Source organism: Dacryopinax primogenitus, assembly GCF_000292625.1.
Source record: "Dacryopinax primogenitus strain DJM-731 SS1 chromosome Unknown DACRYscaffold_2, whole genome shotgun sequence".
Classification (NCBI taxonomy): domain Eukaryota; kingdom Fungi; phylum Basidiomycota; class Dacrymycetes; order Dacrymycetales; family Dacrymycetaceae; genus Dacryopinax; species Dacryopinax primogenitus.
In genome coordinates, this window is record NW_024467199.1 from 1,246,934 (window position 1) to 1,267,508 (window position 20,575).

The 20,575-nt window shown below is 52.4% G+C and overlaps 7 protein-coding genes across 7 annotated transcripts; 5 read left to right on the forward strand and 2 right to left on the reverse strand.

Annotated features, from left to right (window-relative positions):
• Window positions 1-146: 146 nt before the first annotated feature.
• Window positions 147-7,627, forward strand: DACRYDRAFT_113684 (modular protein with glycoside hydrolase family 13 and glycosyltransferase family 5 domains; the record flags this gene model as incomplete). The annotated part of the gene is made up of 4 exons (XM_040769678.1): window positions 147-585; window positions 640-790; window positions 839-7,121; window positions 7,173-7,627. 4 exons carry the CDS (start codon window positions 147-149, stop codon window positions 7,434-7,436), a joined length of 7,137 nt encoding a protein of 2,378 aa, XP_040632509.1. The 3' UTR covers window positions 7,437-7,627.
• A 102-nt stretch (window positions 7,628-7,729) lies between these two features.
• Window positions 7,730-10,387, forward strand: DACRYDRAFT_98278 (P-loop containing nucleoside triphosphate hydrolase protein; the record flags this gene model as incomplete). Its single annotated transcript, XM_040777519.1, has 9 exons — window positions 7,730-8,065; window positions 8,114-8,246; window positions 8,303-8,805; window positions 8,857-9,306; window positions 9,357-9,526; window positions 9,575-9,804; window positions 9,855-10,032; window positions 10,082-10,248; window positions 10,296-10,387. The coding sequence occupies 9 exons, from the start codon at window positions 7,730-7,732 to the stop codon at window positions 10,385-10,387; spliced, it is 2,259 nt and encodes a 752-aa protein (XP_040632510.1).
• A 51-nt stretch (window positions 10,388-10,438) lies between these two features.
• DACRYDRAFT_104101 (uncharacterized protein) lies at window positions 10,439-11,150 on the reverse strand (the record flags this gene model as incomplete). Its single annotated transcript, XM_040767878.1, has 6 exons — window positions 10,439-10,561; window positions 10,617-10,651; window positions 10,702-10,770; window positions 10,824-10,891; window positions 10,946-11,000; window positions 11,057-11,150. 6 exons carry the CDS (start codon window positions 11,148-11,150, stop codon window positions 10,439-10,441), a joined length of 444 nt encoding a protein of 147 aa, XP_040632511.1.
• Window positions 11,151-12,250: 1,100 nt separating this feature from the next.
• On the forward strand, window positions 12,251-13,674 carry DACRYDRAFT_20053 (carbon-nitrogen hydrolase). The gene is made up of 8 exons (XM_040771774.1): window positions 12,251-12,490; window positions 12,542-12,701; window positions 12,752-12,814; window positions 12,862-12,932; window positions 12,981-13,029; window positions 13,086-13,338; window positions 13,388-13,443; window positions 13,496-13,674. Exons 1-8 carry the CDS (start codon window positions 12,314-12,316, stop codon window positions 13,597-13,599), a joined length of 933 nt encoding a protein of 310 aa, XP_040632512.1. The 5' UTR covers window positions 12,251-12,313; the 3' UTR covers window positions 13,600-13,674.
• Window positions 13,675-13,913: 239 nt separating this feature from the next.
• Window positions 13,914-15,499, forward strand: DACRYDRAFT_20055 (uncharacterized protein). The gene is made up of 4 exons (XM_040771775.1): window positions 13,914-13,946; window positions 14,007-14,078; window positions 14,133-14,968; window positions 15,023-15,499. The coding sequence occupies exons 1-4, from the start codon at window positions 13,933-13,935 to the stop codon at window positions 15,319-15,321; spliced, it is 1,221 nt and encodes a 406-aa protein (XP_040632513.1). The 5' UTR covers window positions 13,914-13,932; the 3' UTR covers window positions 15,322-15,499.
• Window positions 15,500-15,606: 107 nt separating this feature from the next.
• Window positions 15,607-16,470, reverse strand: DACRYDRAFT_20056 (uncharacterized protein). Its single transcript, XM_040771776.1, has 5 exons — window positions 16,205-16,470; window positions 16,073-16,158; window positions 15,940-16,021; window positions 15,752-15,816; window positions 15,607-15,696 (listed from the first exon to the last, which is right to left on the reverse strand). The coding sequence occupies exons 1-5, from the start codon at window positions 16,389-16,391 to the stop codon at window positions 15,685-15,687; spliced, it is 432 nt and encodes a 143-aa protein (XP_040632514.1). The 5' UTR covers window positions 16,392-16,470; the 3' UTR covers window positions 15,607-15,684.
• A 289-nt stretch (window positions 16,471-16,759) lies between these two features.
• On the forward strand, window positions 16,760-19,500 carry DACRYDRAFT_46966 (putative beta-glucosidase from glycoside hydrolase family GH3; the record flags this gene model as incomplete). The annotated part of the gene is made up of 5 exons (XM_040774731.1): window positions 16,760-16,966; window positions 17,016-17,275; window positions 17,328-17,549; window positions 17,601-18,082; window positions 18,131-19,500. 5 exons carry the CDS (start codon window positions 16,760-16,762, stop codon window positions 19,498-19,500), a joined length of 2,541 nt encoding a protein of 846 aa, XP_040632515.1.
• Between the last annotated feature and the right edge of the window lie 1,075 nt (window positions 19,501-20,575).

Below are 20,575 nucleotides of genomic sequence, written 5' to 3' on the forward strand. Positions count from 1 at the left end.
TGTATCACCCACTACCATCCTCGCCGGAAACGCGCGGCTTTCGCCTCTGTGCGTCTAATTCACGCTCTCGCCTCACCGACGCACGAGCCTCGTCTCTGTATCCAACGATCATCTAACGCCAATCCGACCACCTCCACGAGTCCACCATGGCTCGCAGCGCGCCTCGAGTGGGCAGCCGAGCCGTCCTATCTTCTCTATTAACCCTCCTACTCCTCGCACCCGTGTCTCTCGCGATCCAATACTACGCGAACTTGACAGAGTTCAATATCAACACTGCACAGGGGGCCACACAGGTCACCGATTACGATACGAATGTGCGGAGTAATACCACCTACACGCCATCCCCTCCCAACTGGCGTCAGCTACCTGTCTATACGATTCTCCTGGATAAGTTCGCGGACGGGACCCCCGACAACAATGACTACTTCAAGACAATGTACGAAAACGACTGGAGGGAAACGCAACTCCGCTACGGGGGCGATCTTCGTGGTCTCCGCAACAGGCTAGACTATCTACAAGGCATGGGTGTCAGAGTAATCTACATTGCTGGTACAATCTTCTTGAACATGCCTTGGCAGGCAGACAGTACGTCACGCGTCTTTATAGTCTTTATTTGTGCTTATGAATGATGATAACTAGGCTACTCTCCTGTCGACTTTACCCTCGTTGATCCCCATTGGGGAAACATTACTGATTGGCAAGAAACAATCGATGAGATACATGCCCGTGGCATGTACATCATGAGTGACTTCACAATCGGAACTTTGGGTGACATGATTGGGTTCGTTGGGTAAGTGATGTTCGGCTTCGATTCGCGAAACATTCTAATATCTTCCAGTTTTGAGAACCAATCTGCGCCCTTCAACATGGACGAGTATCAGTGCGAGTGGAAAAATCCTGAGTACGTGCCTTGGGGTCTCGAGAAGTATCCAGACTTCGACATCGTCAACACGTACAATGACTCTTGCCAATTGCCCGTCCTCTGGCAGGATGATGGAACTATCGTCAATGTTGCCCACAATGGTTGTTACGAATCCGACTTCGATCAGTACGGTGACATGGAGGCTTTCGGTGTCCATCCTGATTGGCAACGTCAGCTGTCCAAGTTCGCTTCCGTGCAGGATCGTCTTCGAGAGTGGAAACCGAGTGTCATGGACAAGCTCCAGGTTTTCCCCTGCATGGTCATCAAGGCACTCGACATAGACGCCATTCGTATCGACAAGTCGACGCAGGTAACTCTGGATGCTTTGACCAAGTGGACGAGCAATGTGCGCCACTGTGCCGCAGCTCTGGGCAAGAATAACTTTTACATCGGCGGCGAAGTCACAGGTGGTGATTACTTCGGTTCTCTCTACATCGGGCGTGGCCGGACTCCCTCCCAGAGGGACATTGGTTTCTTCCAAGCTGGTAACATTACCTCCAACATGTCCGAATACTTCCTGCGCGACATCCCATACAACGGCCTGGACGGCAACGTCTTCCATTATTCCGTGTACCGTGCCCTCACGCGTCTTCTGGGAATGGATGGTAACCTTGAGGTCGCCTACGATGTCTCTACCAATTTCGTAACGATGTGGAATGAGTTCTTCGTCAATAACGACTTCATCAACCCGGGAACTGGCTTGGTTGATCCCAGGCACATGTTCGGCGTGTCCAACTTCGACGTATTCCGATGGCCCGGACTTGTGAACGGCACGGCTACGCAAATGCTAGGTACCTTCATCACGACGATGGTCATGCCCGGTATACCACTCATATACTACGGAGAAGAGCAGGGATTCTATGTCTTCGACAACGGAGCGGCAAACTACCTCTACGGGCGTCAACCCATGTCTGCATCCGTCGCGTGGCAGAGGCACGGTTGTTACAAGCTTGGCTCCACGCAATACTATTACTGGCCGATGGAGAAGGCCATGCTTGCCTGCCAGGACGACTGGATATCTCGAGACCATTTTGATCCTACATCACCCGGCCGTCGTATGATGTCACGCATGTATCAGCTCCGTCAGAATTACCCTCTTCTCACGGACGGCTACAACCTCGTCCAGCTCGGAAATTGGACGTACTTCATCCAACGACCAGGTTCTAACGAGACCGAGACGGAGATGGGTCTTTGGTCCACTTCTCGCGATTTCATCCCTGGCATGCCTAACCAGCAATTCACGGGTAACGATGCTATTCCTATCTGGAATTTTTACAGTAACAACAACGTCACGACTGACTATGCGTACGACTGCGCTGACAAACTCTGGATTTCTTCCCCCTACCAGGGCAACACCACCGTCCGCAACCTGTTTGCACCGTATGAGGAGTATGAACTGGAGAACTCGAACTCGCCTTATTATCTCAATGGGCTGCCCCCTTACCGTGGTTGTTTGCCCAAGATCACCCTGGAGCCATTCGGATTCAAATCCCTTGTCCCAAGTGAGATATGGGTTGCGCCTAAGCCGATGCTCACCAAGTTCGTTCCTGGGCATGACACGAACGTGATTGTGTGGGATCCCACCGCAAGCAACGCGACGACCGTATCCATCCGCTTTGAGTTTAACGTGGCGATGAATTGCGCTGATATCACCCAGTATCTTGGCTTCGATGTCTCTGGCATCAACCAGGGAACTCTACCGACGGTTGATGTGAACTCGGTCAACTGTGGCACTGTGACAAATGCAGATCCGGCTCCTATCCAGGGCTTGGACACTTCTCAATTCTACTGGTCCGGCAACCTCGTCAACGTACCTGATGGTGTCATCACTCTCACGCTGAACAACATACCTTCCCAAGACGGCACCCAATCAACTGGTGCGGTCGACCATCTTATCTTCCGCAAGGGTCTACCGAACAATCCTCTCATCGACTACACGCAGGACTACGACAACGATGCTTTTGGCTGGGACGGCACTCAATATACTTTCGCGCACAAGGCGATCGGTGCTGACAGTGTTCGGTACAGCTGGAACTATGGCCAGAATTGGACCGATTGGCAACCGTACGAGAATGTTACCAATATGCCCGCTGACCAATTTGATGGTCAATGGTGGTCTGGCAAACACGTGATCATGCAATACTTCGTTTCGGCACTCGGCTCTTCAACATACGTAGTCCACGCTGATCGTGACTATACGGGCGGGACTCGCCGTGTACCTCAGTTCCTTGCTCGTGGGCCGTACAACAACTGGGGTTATGATCAAGGTTTGAACGCCGAGATGACGCATAATGCCGACGGCACCTGGGAACTCGAAATCATGGCCCAATGGCCTACCTATGTCCAACTGAATGTCTTCGGTTACGACAACTATTTCTACGGTGACGTGGATGGTGATGGAGTCATGGACCGTGGGCCCCCTAACTCTGCTGCACCGACCTACCTCAACTTCTCGGCGCCGCCAAAGCCCCATCTGGCTTGGGCCCTCATAGTGAACGACCAGGACATGAGTTACCGGCTAGAGCCTCGTGGTTACTCCGTTATCGGCGCCATCATGTTCGCCCTTCTACTCACTATTCCTCTAGTCACCGCAATTCTTGCCGTCCTGATCTTCAGATGGTCATTCTACGGTATCAGGCATAACAGGTGGGGTGTTAAACCGACTAAAGAAGGGCACAGCAACTACTTCCCCATCATTGGTGGCGGCGGGGGCAAGAAGGAAAACGAGCCGGCCACCCCTATGGGCGAGAAGACCTTTGGTAAGCCTGGCCACTCTTCCATGACCCCCGCCAAGATAATCGGCTGGCCGGAGGATCCTGCTAAGCGCCGCAAAGTCCTGATTGCCACCCTCGAATATGAGATTTTCGATTGGAAGCTCAAGGTTAAGATTGGTGGTCTCGGTGTCATGTCTGGTCTCATGGGTAAAGCGATGAGCGATGTCGACCTGATTTGGGTAATCCCGAAGGTTAAGGACCTGGAATATCCTACTGGCGAATTCATGGAGCCAATTGAGGTCATTATTTTTGGCCAACCATACCTCATCGAGGTCGAGACCCATCAAGTTGATAACATCACCTATGTCATCCTCGACAGCCCCGTCTTCCGCGCTCAAACCAGGGCTGATCCCTACCCCGCTCGCATGGACGATCTTGGGTCCGCCATTTTCTACTCGACCTGGAACCAGGCCATCGCCGAGACAATCCGTCGTTTCCCTGTCATTGATATCTACCACGTCAACGATTATCACGGAGCATTGGCGCCCTTGTACTTGCTGCCCAAAGTACTTCCGGTCTGTTTGTCCCTCCACAACGCTGAATTCCAGGGTCTCTGGCCTTTGAGGACCAAGGAAGAGATGAAAGAAGTTTGCTCCGCCTTCAACCTTAGCAAAGAAGTCTGCACAAAGTATGTCCAGTTCGGCAATACTTTCAACCTGCTCCATGCGGCTGCCTCGTATATCAGCACTCACCAAAAGAGTACGGGTGTGGCTGGTGTGTCTGACTCGTACGGTAAACGTTCTTGGGCTCGTTATCCTGCTCTGTGGACACTGAAGCATGTTGATTCGCTGCCTAACCCGGATCCCACGGATATTGAAGCACTGGATACGAACCCGGTCGACATGCACACGGTCCAGGTCGATTACGATGCCGAGAAGAAACGTCCGGAGGACAAGCGGCAAGCGCAAGAGTGGGCTGGCATCAAACAGGACCCTAATGCGGATTTGTTCGTATTCGTCGGTCGTTGGTCCAAGCAGAAGGGTGTTGATCTGATCGCCGATGTTATGCCGTCTATCCTGTCGAAGCGCAAATCTGTCCAAGTCATTTGCGTTGGTCCAGTCATTGATCTTTATGGACGTTTCGCTGCTGAGAAGCTGGCCCGCCTCATGGAGATGTACCCCGATCGTGTTTATTCAAAGCCGGAGTTCACAGCGCTGCCGCCGTTCATCTTCAGCGGTGCCGATTTCGCCCTTATTCCGTCCCGTGATGAGCCTTTCGGTCTTGTAGCCGTTGAATTCGGTCGTAAGGGTGCTCTTGGTGTTGGTTCCCGCCTTGGTGGTCTCGGTCTCATGCCCGGTTGGTGGTTCCCGGTGGAGTCAAACTCGACCGGCCACATGTTGTCTCAGCTGTCCAAGACCATCAAGCTGGCCTTGAAATCGACTGAAGAAGAGCGTGCGATCCTTCGTGCTCGTTCTGCCGTTCAGCGTTTCCCTGTCGTAGAGTGGCGTCAACGGATGGAAGATTTCCATAGGCGTAGTATCACGATCAGTCGGCATGTCGCCGGCAATGACGCCTGGTGTGCTACGGACTGCGTAGGCGGTGAGCTCAACTTACCTCAGTTGAATCTGGAAGACAATCGCCGTGATTCGCTGGCCAGCGACTATGGCTGGGAACCTAACAGCCCTGTGCCCCCATCGCCTGGTGTCCCCCCATCGCCTGGTGCCTTGACTCCAGGGGTATACTTGTCCACCCCATTCACTCGCCCTCAATCTCTACAATCTCTACACCGCCAATCTTCCTTCAACACCGACGCCTCCGCAGAGGAACAACAGTCGTTCCAGCCTGATGTGCCGCACTCACCTGGTGTCGATAGTCAGGACGGTGCCCAAAGCGACGCACAATCATACCAGGACTTCTTGTCACGTGCCAACAAGCAGATTGCGAAGCAGCAGGGACATGTCCCTGACCCCTTCCTGCAACCAGATGGCATACAACCCAATCGACCTTTTGGATCGCACTCCCGTGTTTCTTCGGTGGAGTCGATTGCGTCCATCATCGATGAGAAAGCAAACTCCCCTCTGAACAAGGCCATCGACAGCTTCACGGATGCAGATGGGGAGGTCGCGACGGCATTCGTCCAGAAACTGCAGCTTCTCACGCCAGAAAATTCGAAGCATGAACTCTCCATCGAGCGGTACCTACAAAAGAGCGAGGAAGCCTTCTTTGACAAGGTTCGGAAGGACAAGATTTCGTACGCGTCCAGCATTCGGTCTGGTCGTGAGTCAACGTTCGGAGCGCCCACACTGGGATATGAATCACGTTACTCTTCTCACTACGACTCTCGTCCTAATTCTCCCAACCCGTACGGCTCAACAGCCTCATTCCAACAGCACGATTATGAAGCGCCTCCCGCTCCCGATCCGGACGCGGTTCCCATGACTCGTCTGCAAATCGCACTGCAAAGAGAGATCGGCGGGTGGCCACTGTACACGATCATCATCGCTGCTGGACAAATGCTTGGAGCAACTAGTTTCCAGATCACCCTCTTGTCTGGGCAGAACTGGCAAACCAACGTTCAGCTCTACGTCCTTGGCGCAGTCTTCCTTGCCGCGTCTTTTGTCTGGTATACGCTGTTCCGTCTCAAGCCATCAGTATATGTCCTTGCTGCACCCTGGATATTCTACGGGCTCGCCTTTTTCATCATCGGTTTGCCGTCGGTTTCGGACATCTTCACACCATCTCGCGCCATCCTCAGCAGCGTTGCGACTTGGTGCTACGCTGTTTCATCTGCCGCTGCCTTCCTATTCTTCGGTCTCAATTTCGGTGAAGAAGCTGGTGCTGCCACAGAGGTCTGGACGTGGCGTGCTTGTGTGGTGCAAGGTTCCCAGCAGATCTGGGTTGCGGCGTTGTGGTACTGGGGCAATTCCCTTAGTGGCGTCCTGCCTACTTCGCGCCCTGCCTGGTGGATCGTTCTGATCCTGTGGCCACTTGCCCTCATGAGTTGGTTCTTCTGCTATTGCATGCTCTTCGGTTTACCAGAGTATTACCGCCAAGTTCCCCCGAAAGTGCCCAACTTCATGAAGACGCTCTTCCGGCGGAAGATTGTTCTGTGGTTCCTTGCTTCTGAGATCCTCCGGGACTACTGGTTGAGTGGACCTTACGGTCGCAACTGGTCTTTCTTGTGGAGCGCCACTATCCCGAAGTGGACGATTCTCGTTCTCGTCATTGTCTTCTTCATCGGCGTCTGGGCTCTCATGCTTTGGATTCTCACATACTTCAGCAAGACGCACACTTGGCTACTTCCCGTGTTCGCAGTTGGTCTCGGTGCGCCAAGATGGTGCCAGATGATGTGGGGCACGTCCTCCCTCGCTCTCTACATTCCTTGGGCCGGTTCGGCTGGACCATACCTGGGTACTTCGCTGTGGTTGTGGCTCGGAGTGCTCGATGCAATTCAGGGTGTTGGCCTTGGTATGATCCTTCTCCAGGTAAGCCGCGTTGCTCAGACTCTTGCATATGAATACTTATGCCTACTTTAGACCCTATCCCGTCTACATGTGTGCGCAACGCTGGCGTTCGCACAAGTAATCGGATGTATCTGTGTGATGGTCGCCCGTGCTACAGCACCAGATCAGATCGGTCCTGGCAGCGTCTTCCCAGATGCTTCCACATGGGACTTCTCCGAGGGTATTCAAGGGTCACCCATGGCCTCTGCGCCATTCTGGGTAGCATTGATTTGCCAGTTGGTGATCGTAGCAGGATATTTCATGTTCTACCGGAAGGAACAACTATCGCGGCCATGAATTTTTGGGACCCTGCTTCTTTTCCTTTTTCGTATTCATCACTCGAGCATCTATTGCCACGGACTCATTCCACATCATCTGTCATGTTCATTACGCTTCTGTAATTGCCAACGAACTCTCGCCCTCACGGCTTTCCTTCCTTAGAGTCTCCCGCAATTGAAATAATTCCATAGTGGATGGACACAGTGCCGCCATTATGACCCATATTTGCCGTCCAATAGTCCGTTATCTCCGACAGGACCCTACTCAAGATGGGCCAAAAATAATTTGGTGTGGCACAACTCGCAACTTTCATGGCACCGACAGGCATAGTCACTGTGCGCGACTCTGGCCCTGCATTCTCCAGAAACAGGGCTCGTAAATTACATCGAGCAAGCTCCAGGGGGGTTAAACGATCAACAGATGCACCAGACAATACCCAGCGAAGCAAGAAGAGGCGCAAGTCTTCCGATCCAACTGTTGGCGTTGCGACAGAAGATGTAGATGAACTGCCGTGGCACGAAGTAGACAGGCCAAAGGGATCGGGGGAATTTACCGAGGAGGGAGGGATGCTTATGCTAGAAGAGGTCGATAATGTTGAGGTCACCTATGAGGAGCAGGCTGGGGGTCGAAAGGTCGCAAAATTTCGAGTACGCATTGAGGCTGCCGGATACCTCGTATCACTAACTCTTCCATAGGTTAAGGGAAAACAACTCAACAAAAAAGGGGAATCTGTTATAAGCGGTATTTCCCACAAAACAGCTCAACCTTCGAAACCGAGGAGTGTGCAGCCGGCGGCCCCGATTTTGGGAGTTGAGCAGTCCTTCGATGGTGTGCCCCTCACCTACGTCCCCCTTCGGAATTCAACTGAAGTTCTCCTTCATCAGAATATCTTATTCCCGAGTGGCAGTTGTTTCCTCTCAAAAATCAAATAAAACGCTCTCTTCATGGCCTTGGCTTCACAAAACCGACTGAAATTCAGAGTCGGTCCATTCCCATCGCATTGCAAGGCCGTGACATTATTGGTGTAGCCGAAACGGGTTCTGGCAAGACCCTTGCTTATGGCCTACCTATCATCAACCAGTTACTTGTCAAATATGCGGGGGTTATCCCGCCGGAGCAGCGCACGTTGTCCGCGCTCATTCTGGCTCCCACCCGAGAGTTAGCGTTGCAGGTTGGCGAGCACCTACGCGCGGTGGTGGAACAAGTAAATCCTTCGATATCCAAGGAAGGGGTCAAGGAGGACAAGAAGGGGCCACGAGGACCGCCCCTTATCAGTATTGGCGGTATCGTGGGAGGAATGAGTAACCTCAAGCAGCGACGAATTATCGAGCGAGGTATGGATATCATGATCGCTACTCCCGGTCGATTGTGGGATCTCCTAGGCGAGGTAATACCAGCTCATATCACATGACTCTCATAATGCTGAAAAATTCCGCAGGACGATAGTCTTGCCCAGCAAGTTCGTGCTATCCGGTTCCTCGTCCTCGATGAGGCTGACCGCATGATTGAAACTGGACATTTTGAGGAGCTGCACAACATTCTTCGGTTGACGAGGCGTGACTCGGAAGGTGACGCAATCGACGATGCCTCCAATATCGCTTTCCAAAGAGCCGGTATTGAAGTCACAGCCGGAGGGGGAAGCACGAGTGAAAACATGCAGACATTTGTCTTCTCAGCCACGCTGTCAAGGGACCTCCAGATGAACCTGAAGAAAAGGAAGCGAGGACCTCCAAGGAAGAAAGGAGAAAATCCACCATCGACCCTGGACGAATTACTAGAACGCTTGGATTTCCGGGATGAACAGCCCGAAATCATCGATCTCACCCCGGAGCAAGGCGTTTCGCACACGTTACAGGAAGCCAAGTTGGAATGTGTCTCTGCGGAAAAGGTGCATTTTCCAGTTACTAGTGACTACATAGCGCTAATGCTGATGTTTAGGATTTATATCTATACTATTTCCTACTAAGATATCCAGGCCGGAGCCTCGTATTTGTCAGTGCGATCGACGGCATTCGGCGGATCGTCCCAATGCTGGAACTCCTTGGGGTAAATGTGTTCCCTTTGCATTCCCAGTTGCAACAAAAGCAGCGGTTGAAAAACTTAGAAAGGCCAGCATTGATCCAATGTCCATGTCCAGTGGCTGACAACGTAACCAGGTTTAAGGCCGCGCCTGACGCGGTCCTTGTGGCGACTGACGTAGCCGCGCGTGGCCTCGATATACCCGCAGTTGAGCATGTTATTCACTATCAAATACCTCGCACTGCCGATACCTATATACATCGAAGTGGACGGACTGCAAGGGCTGAGAAGCCAGGTTTCAGTCTACTTCTTTGTAGCCCCGACGAGAAAAGGGTGCAGCGGGCGCTTTTGCAAAAACTTGGAAGAGGCAAGTTGTTCTTCAACTAGAGATCGTCTTAGTGACTGATTTGATTTCAGCCACTGAACCTCCTGAGTTACCAGTGGAGCATGAGGTCCTGGACAAACTTAAGGAGCGCATGGCATTGGCCAAAAAAATCGATGACATTCAGCATAAAATTAAGAAGGCAACTCATGAGAAGAACTGGTTGCAGGAGACCGCTGATGCTTTAGAAATTGAGCTCGATTCTGAGGACCAGTACGAGTTGTACACTCGGTGCGGACAAATTGCTGATGAATACTTGTAGAGGACAGTCGTCGGCAAAGGTGGACGAGAAAACTGCGGCACAGATTGGGTCGTACAAGGCACAACTGCGCGCACTTCTCTCCGAAAGGGTCGTAGCCAGAGGTATCATTGCAAAATACATCACTTCGGGGCCGCAGCCGGTGGCTGATGATCTTCTGGCATCTTCATGTACGTTCTGTTCCCCGACATTCTTAACATGCTTAACTATGAAATAGATAACGACAAGTTCGTTGGGGTAAACAAAACCACTGCCACTCACGATGTTTCCAACCTAGCAACGGGAAAACCTCGCCCCAGCGGGAGATAGAAAGAGGTTATAGGTGTCAGTACAGCAAGGGAACGCAGTTATTGATGGCGGTCATATTGCCTCCAGCTTGGAGACAGGCGAGATAGCAATACTCTCAGTTATAGCGGGCACCGACGGCACCGAGAGGGACGCCGTCGTGAGTCTGGTTTCCCTCCGTCGTAAAATGGGTGCACTCTGGGAATATTTTGAGCTGATTCTGTCTTGGGGCTAAAACTTCATCATTACCTACCTTCTCGTCCGCAGAATAATCGAGTGTCACCTCGTCTGGCCGCGACTATGAGTTCTTATTTGCGTACCTTCCCCAACGAACTCACCAGCAAGTGTGTCGAGGGATGCTTCCCAAATCGCGGTGGAAGATGAAATCCAATAATCCACGGTGCCACCTTCACCCACTATCAATTCGCCTTTCGACCATAGTGTGATAATAATGACCTACTTTGCAGTCCAGCACCAATATATACCTTCACCATTACTGGCTCCATCACTTTGACGGTCTTTCCAGGCCTGTTGAAGTTTGAGCCAATTCCCGTACTAGAATCGCGAGGACTCTTCACTCACGGGAGCGAATTGAAGGACACTAAAGGTGTATAGTCTCCAGAAGCTGATACCATCCCTAGAACGCGTCCATGGTCAGCCAGCAGCAGTCGTCATACATAAGTATGAATTCACCAAAGGTGATATCCTGATTTGTCAAGGTTTTGTTCGCAGCTGCGAACCCACTGTCCACACAGGGACATCCTTTCTTAAGACGAGATCTAGGCATTGCGCGTCTCCCTGTTCAAGCGACTTATAATCCATCCGATTACATAGATGTATTGACAAATTTCTGACCGTAACGATGCGATACACATGGTCTATGAACGCGGTCTTATCCTACAGGCAGACCACATTTAAGCTTCCCACTGAATAACTCGAGTGGAGACGTGCACTTACTCCAATACATAGACCGAACGCAAATTCACCGGTGAATCGGAGATTTTGGGAGCCACTGTTTCGAACAGCGATGGTATCCCAGATGACATGGTGATATTGCAGGAATGGATCCCTTTCAACTTGAGGCGAGAAGACGAAGGCTAGCCAAACCGGCTGTCCCTGCAACATCAGTTCGCGCCTGGGTTCAAATGTTCGAAACATAACATACATCCTCTCCTGCGTCTCTCCACCTTACAGTAATGGTCTTGTTACAGCTCACGTCCATTCGCAGGGTGCTTTGGAACAAATTGTGGGAAAGTGTGAAATCGTGCGCAGATGTCGACAATGCCGACTGTCATACCACCACCACCTGTTCGCTTTTAAATCCCCAAGTATTTTCTTCGAGAAAGCCATACAGGGGCCAGCAGTAGTGCCACAACCGCACACGATACCGGGATGGCTTGTCCACCGGTGACCTGTGTAGCAGAAGTGAAATCCGAATACCTCGGTTAGGGCGCAATCCTGCCAGATGCCACTCTAGTCACGCATAGAAAGCAGTTATTTGAATGCCCATGCGCAGGATTTCGCCGCCGGAGTGTCGCCCCCTTGAAAAGCTCGGACTTGCCACATTCAGCGCAAGCGCTAAACCAGACAGATTTAGAGCTAGGCCCGCAGTCGGTACCGGCCTTTCAGCGTTCTTTTGCCGTATGCAAAGATTTCCCAAGAGATTTAAACAAAATTTAAATCCGAGAGCAGTTCAAAATGTCGCGATATACACACCACAAATTCCGGTCATGGATACTGGTAGTTGACTTCTAAAACGAGTTCAAGCTGTGGGAGTCCATGTGCACCTCGTGTCGTGGACCCTTTGGGGAAGAGAGCCGCACATGTTATCGCCGCCTCCAGCACAAGTGCACGCCGACCCGCATGACCGCCCTGCTCGCTCCTCTACGCCGCTACCTGCTTGTACCACCTCGTTCCTTTCTCCCCGCTAGCTTGAACCAAGTCCGCAGCATGTCCCAACCCGCATGGAAGAGTTTCGGTCCCGCGCCGACACCAAAGCCCTTCCGCCTCGCGCTTATACAGATGCTTGGGAGCAAGGACAAGGCGTACAATCTCAAGCACGCGAGGGAGCTGATCTTCAAGGCCACAGCAGGTGATGGGAAGAAATCGGACTTGGTCGTGCTCCCGGTATGTTGCTGCGGCTTGTTCCTGTCCCTGCGCAGCTGATGTGGGGTGTAGGAATGCTTCAACTCGCCGTACGGCGTGACGCACTTCCCGGAGTTTGCAGAGTCTATCAACTTTGACCCGGAGAAGAAGTATGATATTATCACGAGCCCTAGTGAAACCGTGCAGGCTCTCTCGACTGCGGCGAAGGAAGCGGGCATCTGGTTAATTGGAGGTGGGAATGTTCTTACCGTAGCATTCGTTCGAGAGTAACCAAGAAGACAGGCTCCATGCCCGAGAGGGACGGTAACAAGCTGTATAATACTGCGACAGTGTACAACCCCTCTGGTAGGTCGTGTTCTGGAATGATGTTTTGAGAGGCTGATAATATTTAGGTGAGCTCGTCACCATACATCGGAAAGTACATCTGTTCGATATCGATATCCCTGGCAAGATCACATTTAAGGTGGGAATCACCATCTCTGCTCAACGCTCTTCGCTGATCGCAACACAGGAGAGCGAATCGCTAACAGGTGGCAGCAAGCTGACGTATTTCGACGCCAGTATGTGCACGATGTCTTGCTCCTGCATAGCATGGAAGTGCTGATTCACCTTCAAGACTTTGGCCGAATAGGATTGGGTATCTGCTACGACATCCGCTTCCCAGAACAAGCGATAATTGCCGCCCACCAAGGTTGTATCGCTATGATCTATCCTAGCGCATTCAACATGACAACGGGGCCGCTGCACTGGGAGCTGCTTCAGCGTGCCCGGGCGGTGGATAATCAGATGTATGTGTCAATGTGTAGTCCGGCGAGGGATATGTCAGCGGATTACCATGCATGGGGGCATTCTACGATCATCGATCCTTAGTAAGCGCACTTCGGCAAGGTATTTCAGCCTCGACTCAAAACTGTACAGCGGGATCGTCGTTGCCACTATCGACGAGAACGAAGGAGTTGTATATGGTGATATAGGTATGAACTTGGGCTTGCTTCGGGGATTGCCTTTGCTGACATTGTCTGGCAGACCCTCAGAAGATCGCTGACATGCGCGCGGGTATTCCAGTAAGGAGCCAGAAACGTTACGACATATACCCCAATTTGGTGGAGAGTGCAGTAACGGGAAAGTGATTTATTGTTGCGGTTCTGGATAGGATTTGCGATGCATTTTGTTGTAAAATAAAAGAAAAACAATGAAGAATCCCGAGAGCACCGGAATTACCGTATGAGTAAGATCCCTGACGTGGGTAAGGAAAGAAAATTAGCCTCCGTCTTGGTGCGTGGACCATTTTTCTTTCGAGAGGGTTCCAGCGGCTGTGATCATCTAAAGCCCGTCGCTGCACAGTCAGTCGCTCTCATCGTTCACTCTGCTCTTATATACCGTACAGCGCGTACGTTGTTTGCGAGTCCCATTTACGCACTTTTACCCAGCACTTTCCCTCCCTTTTCTTTCCTACTATCGCCATGGTTAAGGAGACGTGAGTATCGAAATTTATGCAGTCACCATAGACGTGTTGTATTGATGATCGTCCTTACAGTAAGCTTTACGACCTTCTCGGCGTCTCACCAGATGCGTCAGAGTCTGAACTGAAGAAGGCCTACCGTCAAAAGTACGTATTGCAGTAGTCCACACCCATTAGGATGAAGCTGACAGCATAATGTAGAGCCCTACGCGCACACCCAGATAAGGGTGGCGACCCCGAAATCTTCAAAGACCTTACCCAAGCATACGAAGTCCTTTCCGACCCCCAGAAACGTGGTATCTACGATCGCTTTGGTGAGGCAGGGCTGTCAGAATCCGGCGGTGCAGGCGGCGTCGATGCGCAAGACTTGTTCTCCCAGCTGTTCGGAGGCGGCGGAGGGCCTTTTGGTGGCGGGGGATTCTTTGGTGGCGGAGGACGCCCAAGTGGACCGAGGAAGGGCAAGGATCTCGTGCACCGTATACATGTGTCGCTCGAAGAGCTGTACAAGGGGAAGACGTCCAAGCTGTCGCTTAACAAGCACATCATCTGCCCTAAGTGCAACGGCAAGGGTGGCAAGGAGGGCGCTGTGAAGACTTGTCCGGGGTGCCGTGGTCAAGGTATCAAGATTGTCATCCGACAGCTCGGTCCGATGATGCAACAGATTCAGCAACAGTGCCCAGACTGCGACGGCACGGGTGAGATCATCAATCCCAAGGACCGCTGCAAACAGTGCAATGGAAAGAAGACGATCAGCGAGAAGAAGGTGCTTGAAGTGCACATCGATAAGGGGATGAAAGGTGGTGAAACGATCAATTTCGCTGGCGAAAGTGATCAGGCACCAGACATGATACCCGGAGACGTCGTCATCGTGATCGAGGAGAAGAAACATGATCGTTTTACTCGCAAGGGCAACGATCTCGTTATCGAAATCGAGATCGACTTGCTTACTGCTCTTGGTGGTGGCCAATTCGCCATCCCGCATTTGGATGAACGCGCTCTGATGGTCACGATAGTGCCCGGAGAGGTCATCAAGGATGGTAAGTGGAGGAGATAAGTCATAACAAGGCGCATATATTGACATGTCTTCACAGGTGCGGTCAAGGTCATTCATGGTCAGGGTATGCCTTCACGCCGGCACCACGACTTTGGCGATCTGTACGTGCGGATGAAGGTCAAGTTCCCAGAGTCGATCGATCCTGCCGTAATCCCACTGCTCGAAAAAGCGCTGCCAGCACGCAAGGCGACGGAGAAGTTCCCCAAGAACATCCACTTGGAGGAAGTCGTTCTCGCTGAGCCAGACGCGCGGCAGCAGCGGGCAGCGAACGATGAGATGGAGGTGGACGAGGACGAGGACGGTGCTGGCCCGAGGGTACAGTGTCAGAACCAGTGATCGGTTTCCTCATTGGCATTTGGCTGGCTGCTGCTGTATGTATCCTACGTTGCCGGGTTGCCTAACGGGTTGCTGTGGCTTTCTTCCGCTCTCGGATACTTTCTCGCTTGTGTTTCATTCTTCCTCTCGTTACGTGCAATCGTGTACCCACTGCAGCATCTAATCAATAGAGATACATAACTTTTAGAGTGCGTCCTGAGCGGGAATGCGGAGAAGATTACAACAACATTCATTGATTTGTTAAGTACAATGTGCTGAGACGACACCAGAATTGTGGGAACTTTCGGAGAATGGAAACGGGAGGGTCTGAGTCAGTCGAACAGGTGCCTGGAGGACACGCTGCGCATGCGGTGTAAACGAGAACTACCACTTGGTCTGATTCAGCAGTCAGAACAGACCGGAGTGCGGCGTAGACGCTGAAGCTCTTTACCTCAGGATGTGATTTGAATTGTTCATACAGTTCACGATTAAAGAACGACACCTCGCTCTCGTTCTCTGGTGGAAGGTGTCAGCTCCATCCGACCCAAGCGAAGATGACGAGCACTTGGACCTCTCTCGACGCACGCAAGGCAGACATTGGAGAAGTAGAGTGCTCAGGGAATAGGAAAGTGTGCTCACCGAGACCGCAGGAGGCGAGAGTCACGCTGTCGTCTGTCAGTAGCCATTCGTCGTGGTCGAGGTTGATGATGAGATTAGTAGTCTGTGGAGCGCATTTGAACCAGGATACACAGGGGATGAGAAGATATCGCACCTTTGCACCGTGGGCTTTGGTATACAGCTTGAGGGTATCGGGTTGTGCGGTACGATAGGGTTTCCAGCCAGGGAGTGTGTGTATATCTGGGATCGGTTAGCAACGATCCCCGCCTGACAGAGTTGTGCGCACCATGGATCACTCTCTCTTTCAACGACCCAACTGTCTCCGTCTCCAGGTTATAGTCGCGCAAGACGAGGGACTTCTCGGTGCGAAACTCGAAGGACTTTATCACCCGCACGGTGAGCGTCGCGCTCGTCTTGGGCACGGCGAGGTTGGTCAAGACATCGGAGATGCCGTCCGTTGTTGTGTCTGTCATATGTATTCCAGATTGCTATTGAAGATGATTGATACACTATAGCGAGTGCAAACGGTAGTAAAAGGATCAGTGCGATTTCGTCGGTCAACCAGTGGTGCAGGTGACTAGAACTGAGAAGAGCAAGCACGAGGCGCAACCAGGGTCCATTGAATAAATCCGAAGAAAGTCCTTCCTTTCGGCAAGTCGGCCCTCGTCCCGAGGAGTTTCTCCGGTCGCTGTAATTTATCCAGCGAGTCACGGTCGTCGACGATTGGGAAATACACCAGCCAGAATGTGGAGGCTACGGCTCATCCACTCAAGAACACCGACGACGGACTGGGGCAACCACACTCGGTTGATTCTGCCCATCAACTAACATGTCCAAGGGAATGAACCAGTCCTTCCTGAAGGCCGACGTCGCGGACCTTGTAGGCAAGCTCTTCCTCGATGAAAAGATCTCCCTCATCTCTGCACCGACATGGTGGGACACTAACAAGATCCCCCGGCTGGAGATCCCCAGCTTACGTATGAGCGATGGGCCTAACGGTGTGCGCGGGTCGTCCCACTTCAAGTCCAACCCGGCGCAGTGTATTCCTGTGAGTCTGCACTGTGCAAGCTGCAATACACCCGTCTGACAATCATTAGTGCGAAACAGCGATGGCATCGACGTGGGACCCTGAGCTTATTCAGGAGACAGGCAAGTTCTTGGCTATTGAGGCGAAGACCAAGGCCGCAGTCGTCCTCCTCGCCCCTACTTGCAACATTCAGCGCAGCCCGCTGGGCGGTCGCGCGTTCGAATCCTTCTCCGAGGACTCGTTCTTATCGGGTACTCTCGCGGCAGCATACGTGAAGGGATTGCAGTCCAATGGTGTCAGTGCTTGCATTAAGCATTTCGTCGCCAACGAGTGAGTACATGGGTTGTATCGAGAGATGCGCATATGCTAATGCATCCCGCAGTCAAGAGCATGAGCGCACGGCAGTTTCCTCGGAAGTGTCTGAGCGTGCCCTGCGTGAAGTGTACCTGATGCCGTTCATGATTGCCCAGCGGGATGCGAAGCCTTGGTCGTACATGACGAGCTATGGGCGGCTGAACGGGACTCACTGTGCGGAGAACCCAATGCTTCTCAGAGGGATCCTGCGCGGGGAATGGGGATTTGATGGGTTAGTCATGAGCGATTGGTATGTAATTACACCGTTTGAAAAGAAACACCGTCTAAGCCCGGTTTACAGGTTCGGGACGTACAGCACTGACGCAGCCATCAAGGCGTCGTTGGACCTGGAGATGCCCGGTCCGCCTCGCTGGCGGACGCCTCTGTTGATCAAGCACTTGCTCAGCTGCCAGAAGCTGTTCGAATCGGACCTCGACGAACGCTGCGATCAACTCCTCAAGTGGGTGCAGAAGGTGGCCAACGTCTCTCCCGAGATCGTTTATGGTGACGGAGAGGAGCACAGCAGGGACGACCCCAAGGATCGCGCATTCAACCGCAAGCTCGCGGGCTCGGGAATTGTCCTGCTGAAGAATAAGGGGAACGTACTTCCATTGAAGACCGTCAAGAGCATCGCGATTATGGGTCCGAACGCAAAGGGCAGAGTCATCTCTGGTGGTGGATCCGCCGCCCTCATGCCGACATACGTCGTCACTCCTCATGCTGGCATCGTCGAACCGGCAAAGGAGAGCCACATCAATACCGACTACACCGTTGGATGCTACGGTATGTTTTGGTCCATAAGAATTAAATATTTGCTCATATCTACCCCAGCTCATCGTTTCCTGCCAACCGTCGAGGATAAGCTCACGAGCCCCTCCGGCACACCTGGCTGGCGTTGCACTTTCTTTAACTATGACAACCACGGAAAGCCCACGATTGAGCTCGCCAACTACACGATCCAGGATACCCGTGTGCGGCTGAACGATTTCCTGCCCAATGAGCTCAAGGAGACATGGTTCATTAAGCTCGAAGGCACATTCACGGCGGACAAGACCTGCGCCTTTGAGTTTGGTGTCGCGGTTGCTGGCGCGGCTAAGTTGTATATTGACGGCAAGCTCTTCATCGACAACTGGACGAAGCAGCAGCCTGGAGAGTTCTTCTACGGCCAGGGAAGCCAGGAAGAGAAGGCTGTCATGAACGTTATCGCAGGCAAGTGTTACAAGATACTTATCGAATACACCAACGAGGTGCCGAAGGACCAACAGAGGAGTAACTCACAGCCTGCCCTTATGCGCGGTCTCCGTCTTGGTGGAGCAGAGAAGATTGACCCTGAGGGTGCTATCCAGGAGGCAGTTGAGCTGGCGAAGAAGTCCGAGGTCGCCGTTGTCGTTGTCGGCCTTACACCCGAATGGGAGTCCGAGGGCTTCGACCGTCCTACCATGGATATGCCGGGAAGGCAGAACGAGCTTATCACCCGTGTGGCCGCTGCGAACCCGAACACTGTGGTGGTTGTCCAGGCTGGATCTGCTATCTCCATGCCATGGGTGGACAAGGTTGCCGGTGTTGTCCAAGCATGGTATCTTGGCAATGAGGTCGGCAATGCCATCGCCGATGTGCTATTCGGTAGGATCAACCCCTCTGGCCGTCTGCCACTCAGTCTCCCCAAGCGTATGGAAGATATTCCGGCACACAACAACTACCGCAGCGAGAACGGCAAGGTTCACTACGCAGAGGACCTCTTCGTCGGGTACAAGCACTACATCGGCAGAGGCGTCGAGCCCCTGTTCCCCTTCGGCTTTGGTCTCTCATACACTAACTTCCAGCTTTCTGATCTGAAGATCAGCAGCCCCTCGTCCTCGGACGCATCACTCAGCGTGGAAGTGTCCGTCAAGGTCACGAACACCGGTAAGATCGCAGGTTCCGAGGTTGTCCAGTTGTATGTCAAGCCCACTGCCACGCATCTCACGCAACCACAACAACAGCTGCGTGCATTTGGAAAAGCTAAGGATCTTGCACCGGGGGCGAGCACGACCATCGCCCTCAAGCTCAGCAAGTATGCGGTGTCGTACTACGATGATGGCATCGCGGCGTGGCGGGTGGATAAGGGAGAGTACGGTGTGCTTGTTGGTCAGTCGTCCGTTGACCTGCCCCTCAAGGGCAGGTTCAAGCTCGACAAGTCCTTCACCTGGACTGGCCTGTAATAGTCATGTAGCGAGACGAGCTTGGCATCCGATACGCAATGAAAAGTCAATTTTTATTCAATCGTGGGCTTCATAATCAGAAGATGCAGGAACATAACAACGCGTCCATGTATCAGAGGCTGTGCTAATTCCAGTCACGAGACGCGTCATAGGTATGGGCGCGTCCTATCGAAATCAGTCGCGCACCTCTTGCACTCTCTCACCACACAACCCAGAGCTACCACATAGAGACGATACCTTATCATCCACGTACTATTACCCTACAATTAGAAAGGGATCAGGGGAACACGAGCTCTCATGAGATGATAGCGCCACAAAATAACCTGAGCGACAAGCTGCAGCAGTTGCAACCTGGATCGTCAGCAGGAAACGGAGCGGTCGATGTGGACAAAACAAGGGAGCCAAAGGTGTGTAGCCTCTTCTTTGGGATAGACCAATAAGCTCATTTGGACTTCAGAAGTTCAAGTTTGCAAATCCTGCCATAGTCCCAATCCAACCCGTCTTGCCCTCCGGAGTTGCCAATAAATCTCGTGTCCTGCAGGCGCTGGGTGTGTCAGCTCTCATGACCATTGCGTATATCACGCTAACCAGACATATAAGATGGCGTCATTGATTTCTCACTGAAGCCTCCTTCACGGATCCTAGTCGAGTCCAGTCCCAACAGACAACAGCCCCCTCGTCCCTCCCAATTCACGTCGAAACCGGCGCGCTCTTCACTTCCCTCTTCGAGTTCTGGAACCCGTTCAAACAAGCGTGCTTCCTCATCCTCTTCGCTCGTATTTTTTGGCTCCAGTCCGTCTTGTAAACGACAAAAGACACATAAGGAAAATATGCCGGTACAGGAGCCTTCTGCACCGGTTGATCAGGATATGGAAGTCGTAGATGTGGAGGACTTCATGGAGACTTTCGTACTTGATGAAGACAGCGAGGCCATTTTGAGAGCGATGGAAAATGGTGAAGGAGATGTACGTACCTTATCTAACTCACTTGGATCTTCTCTTATATGAGTAGAACCGGCACCAGCCGCCACGACCTAAAAGGCGTTCGGGCGGTGGCGTTGACCGTCGAAGCTCTG

Bases quoted from the DNA above. Each gene is read 5' to 3' on its own strand.
- DACRYDRAFT_20056 (XM_040771776.1), bottom strand. From the start codon at position 16,391: ATGACAGACACAACAACGGACGGCATCTCCGATGTCTTGACCAACCTC. The intron at 16,159-16,204 runs GTGCGCACAACT...AACCGATCCCAG, and splicing joins GAAAGAGAGAGTGATCCATG to ATATACACACACTCCCTGGC. The intron at 16,022-16,072 runs GTGCGATATCTT...TGCGCTCCACAG, and splicing joins CCAAAGCCCACGGTGCAAAG to ACTACTAATCTCATCATCAA.
- DACRYDRAFT_20055 (XM_040771775.1), top strand. The intron at 14,079-14,132 runs GTACGTATTGCA...AGCATAATGTAG, and splicing joins AAGAAGGCCTACCGTCAAAA to AGCCCTACGCGCACACCCAG. The intron at 14,969-15,022 runs GTAAGTGGAGGA...ATGTCTTCACAG, and splicing joins CGGAGAGGTCATCAAGGATG to GTGCGGTCAAGGTCATTCAT.
- DACRYDRAFT_20053 (XM_040771774.1), top strand. From the start codon at position 12,314: ATGTCCCAACCCGCATGGAAGAGTTTCGGTCCCGCGCCGACACCAAAG. The intron at 12,702-12,751 runs GTGGGAATGTTC...CCAAGAAGACAG, and splicing joins GGGCATCTGGTTAATTGGAG to GCTCCATGCCCGAGAGGGAC. The intron at 13,339-13,387 runs GTAAGCGCACTT...AAAACTGTACAG, and splicing joins TCTACGATCATCGATCCTTA to CGGGATCGTCGTTGCCACTA.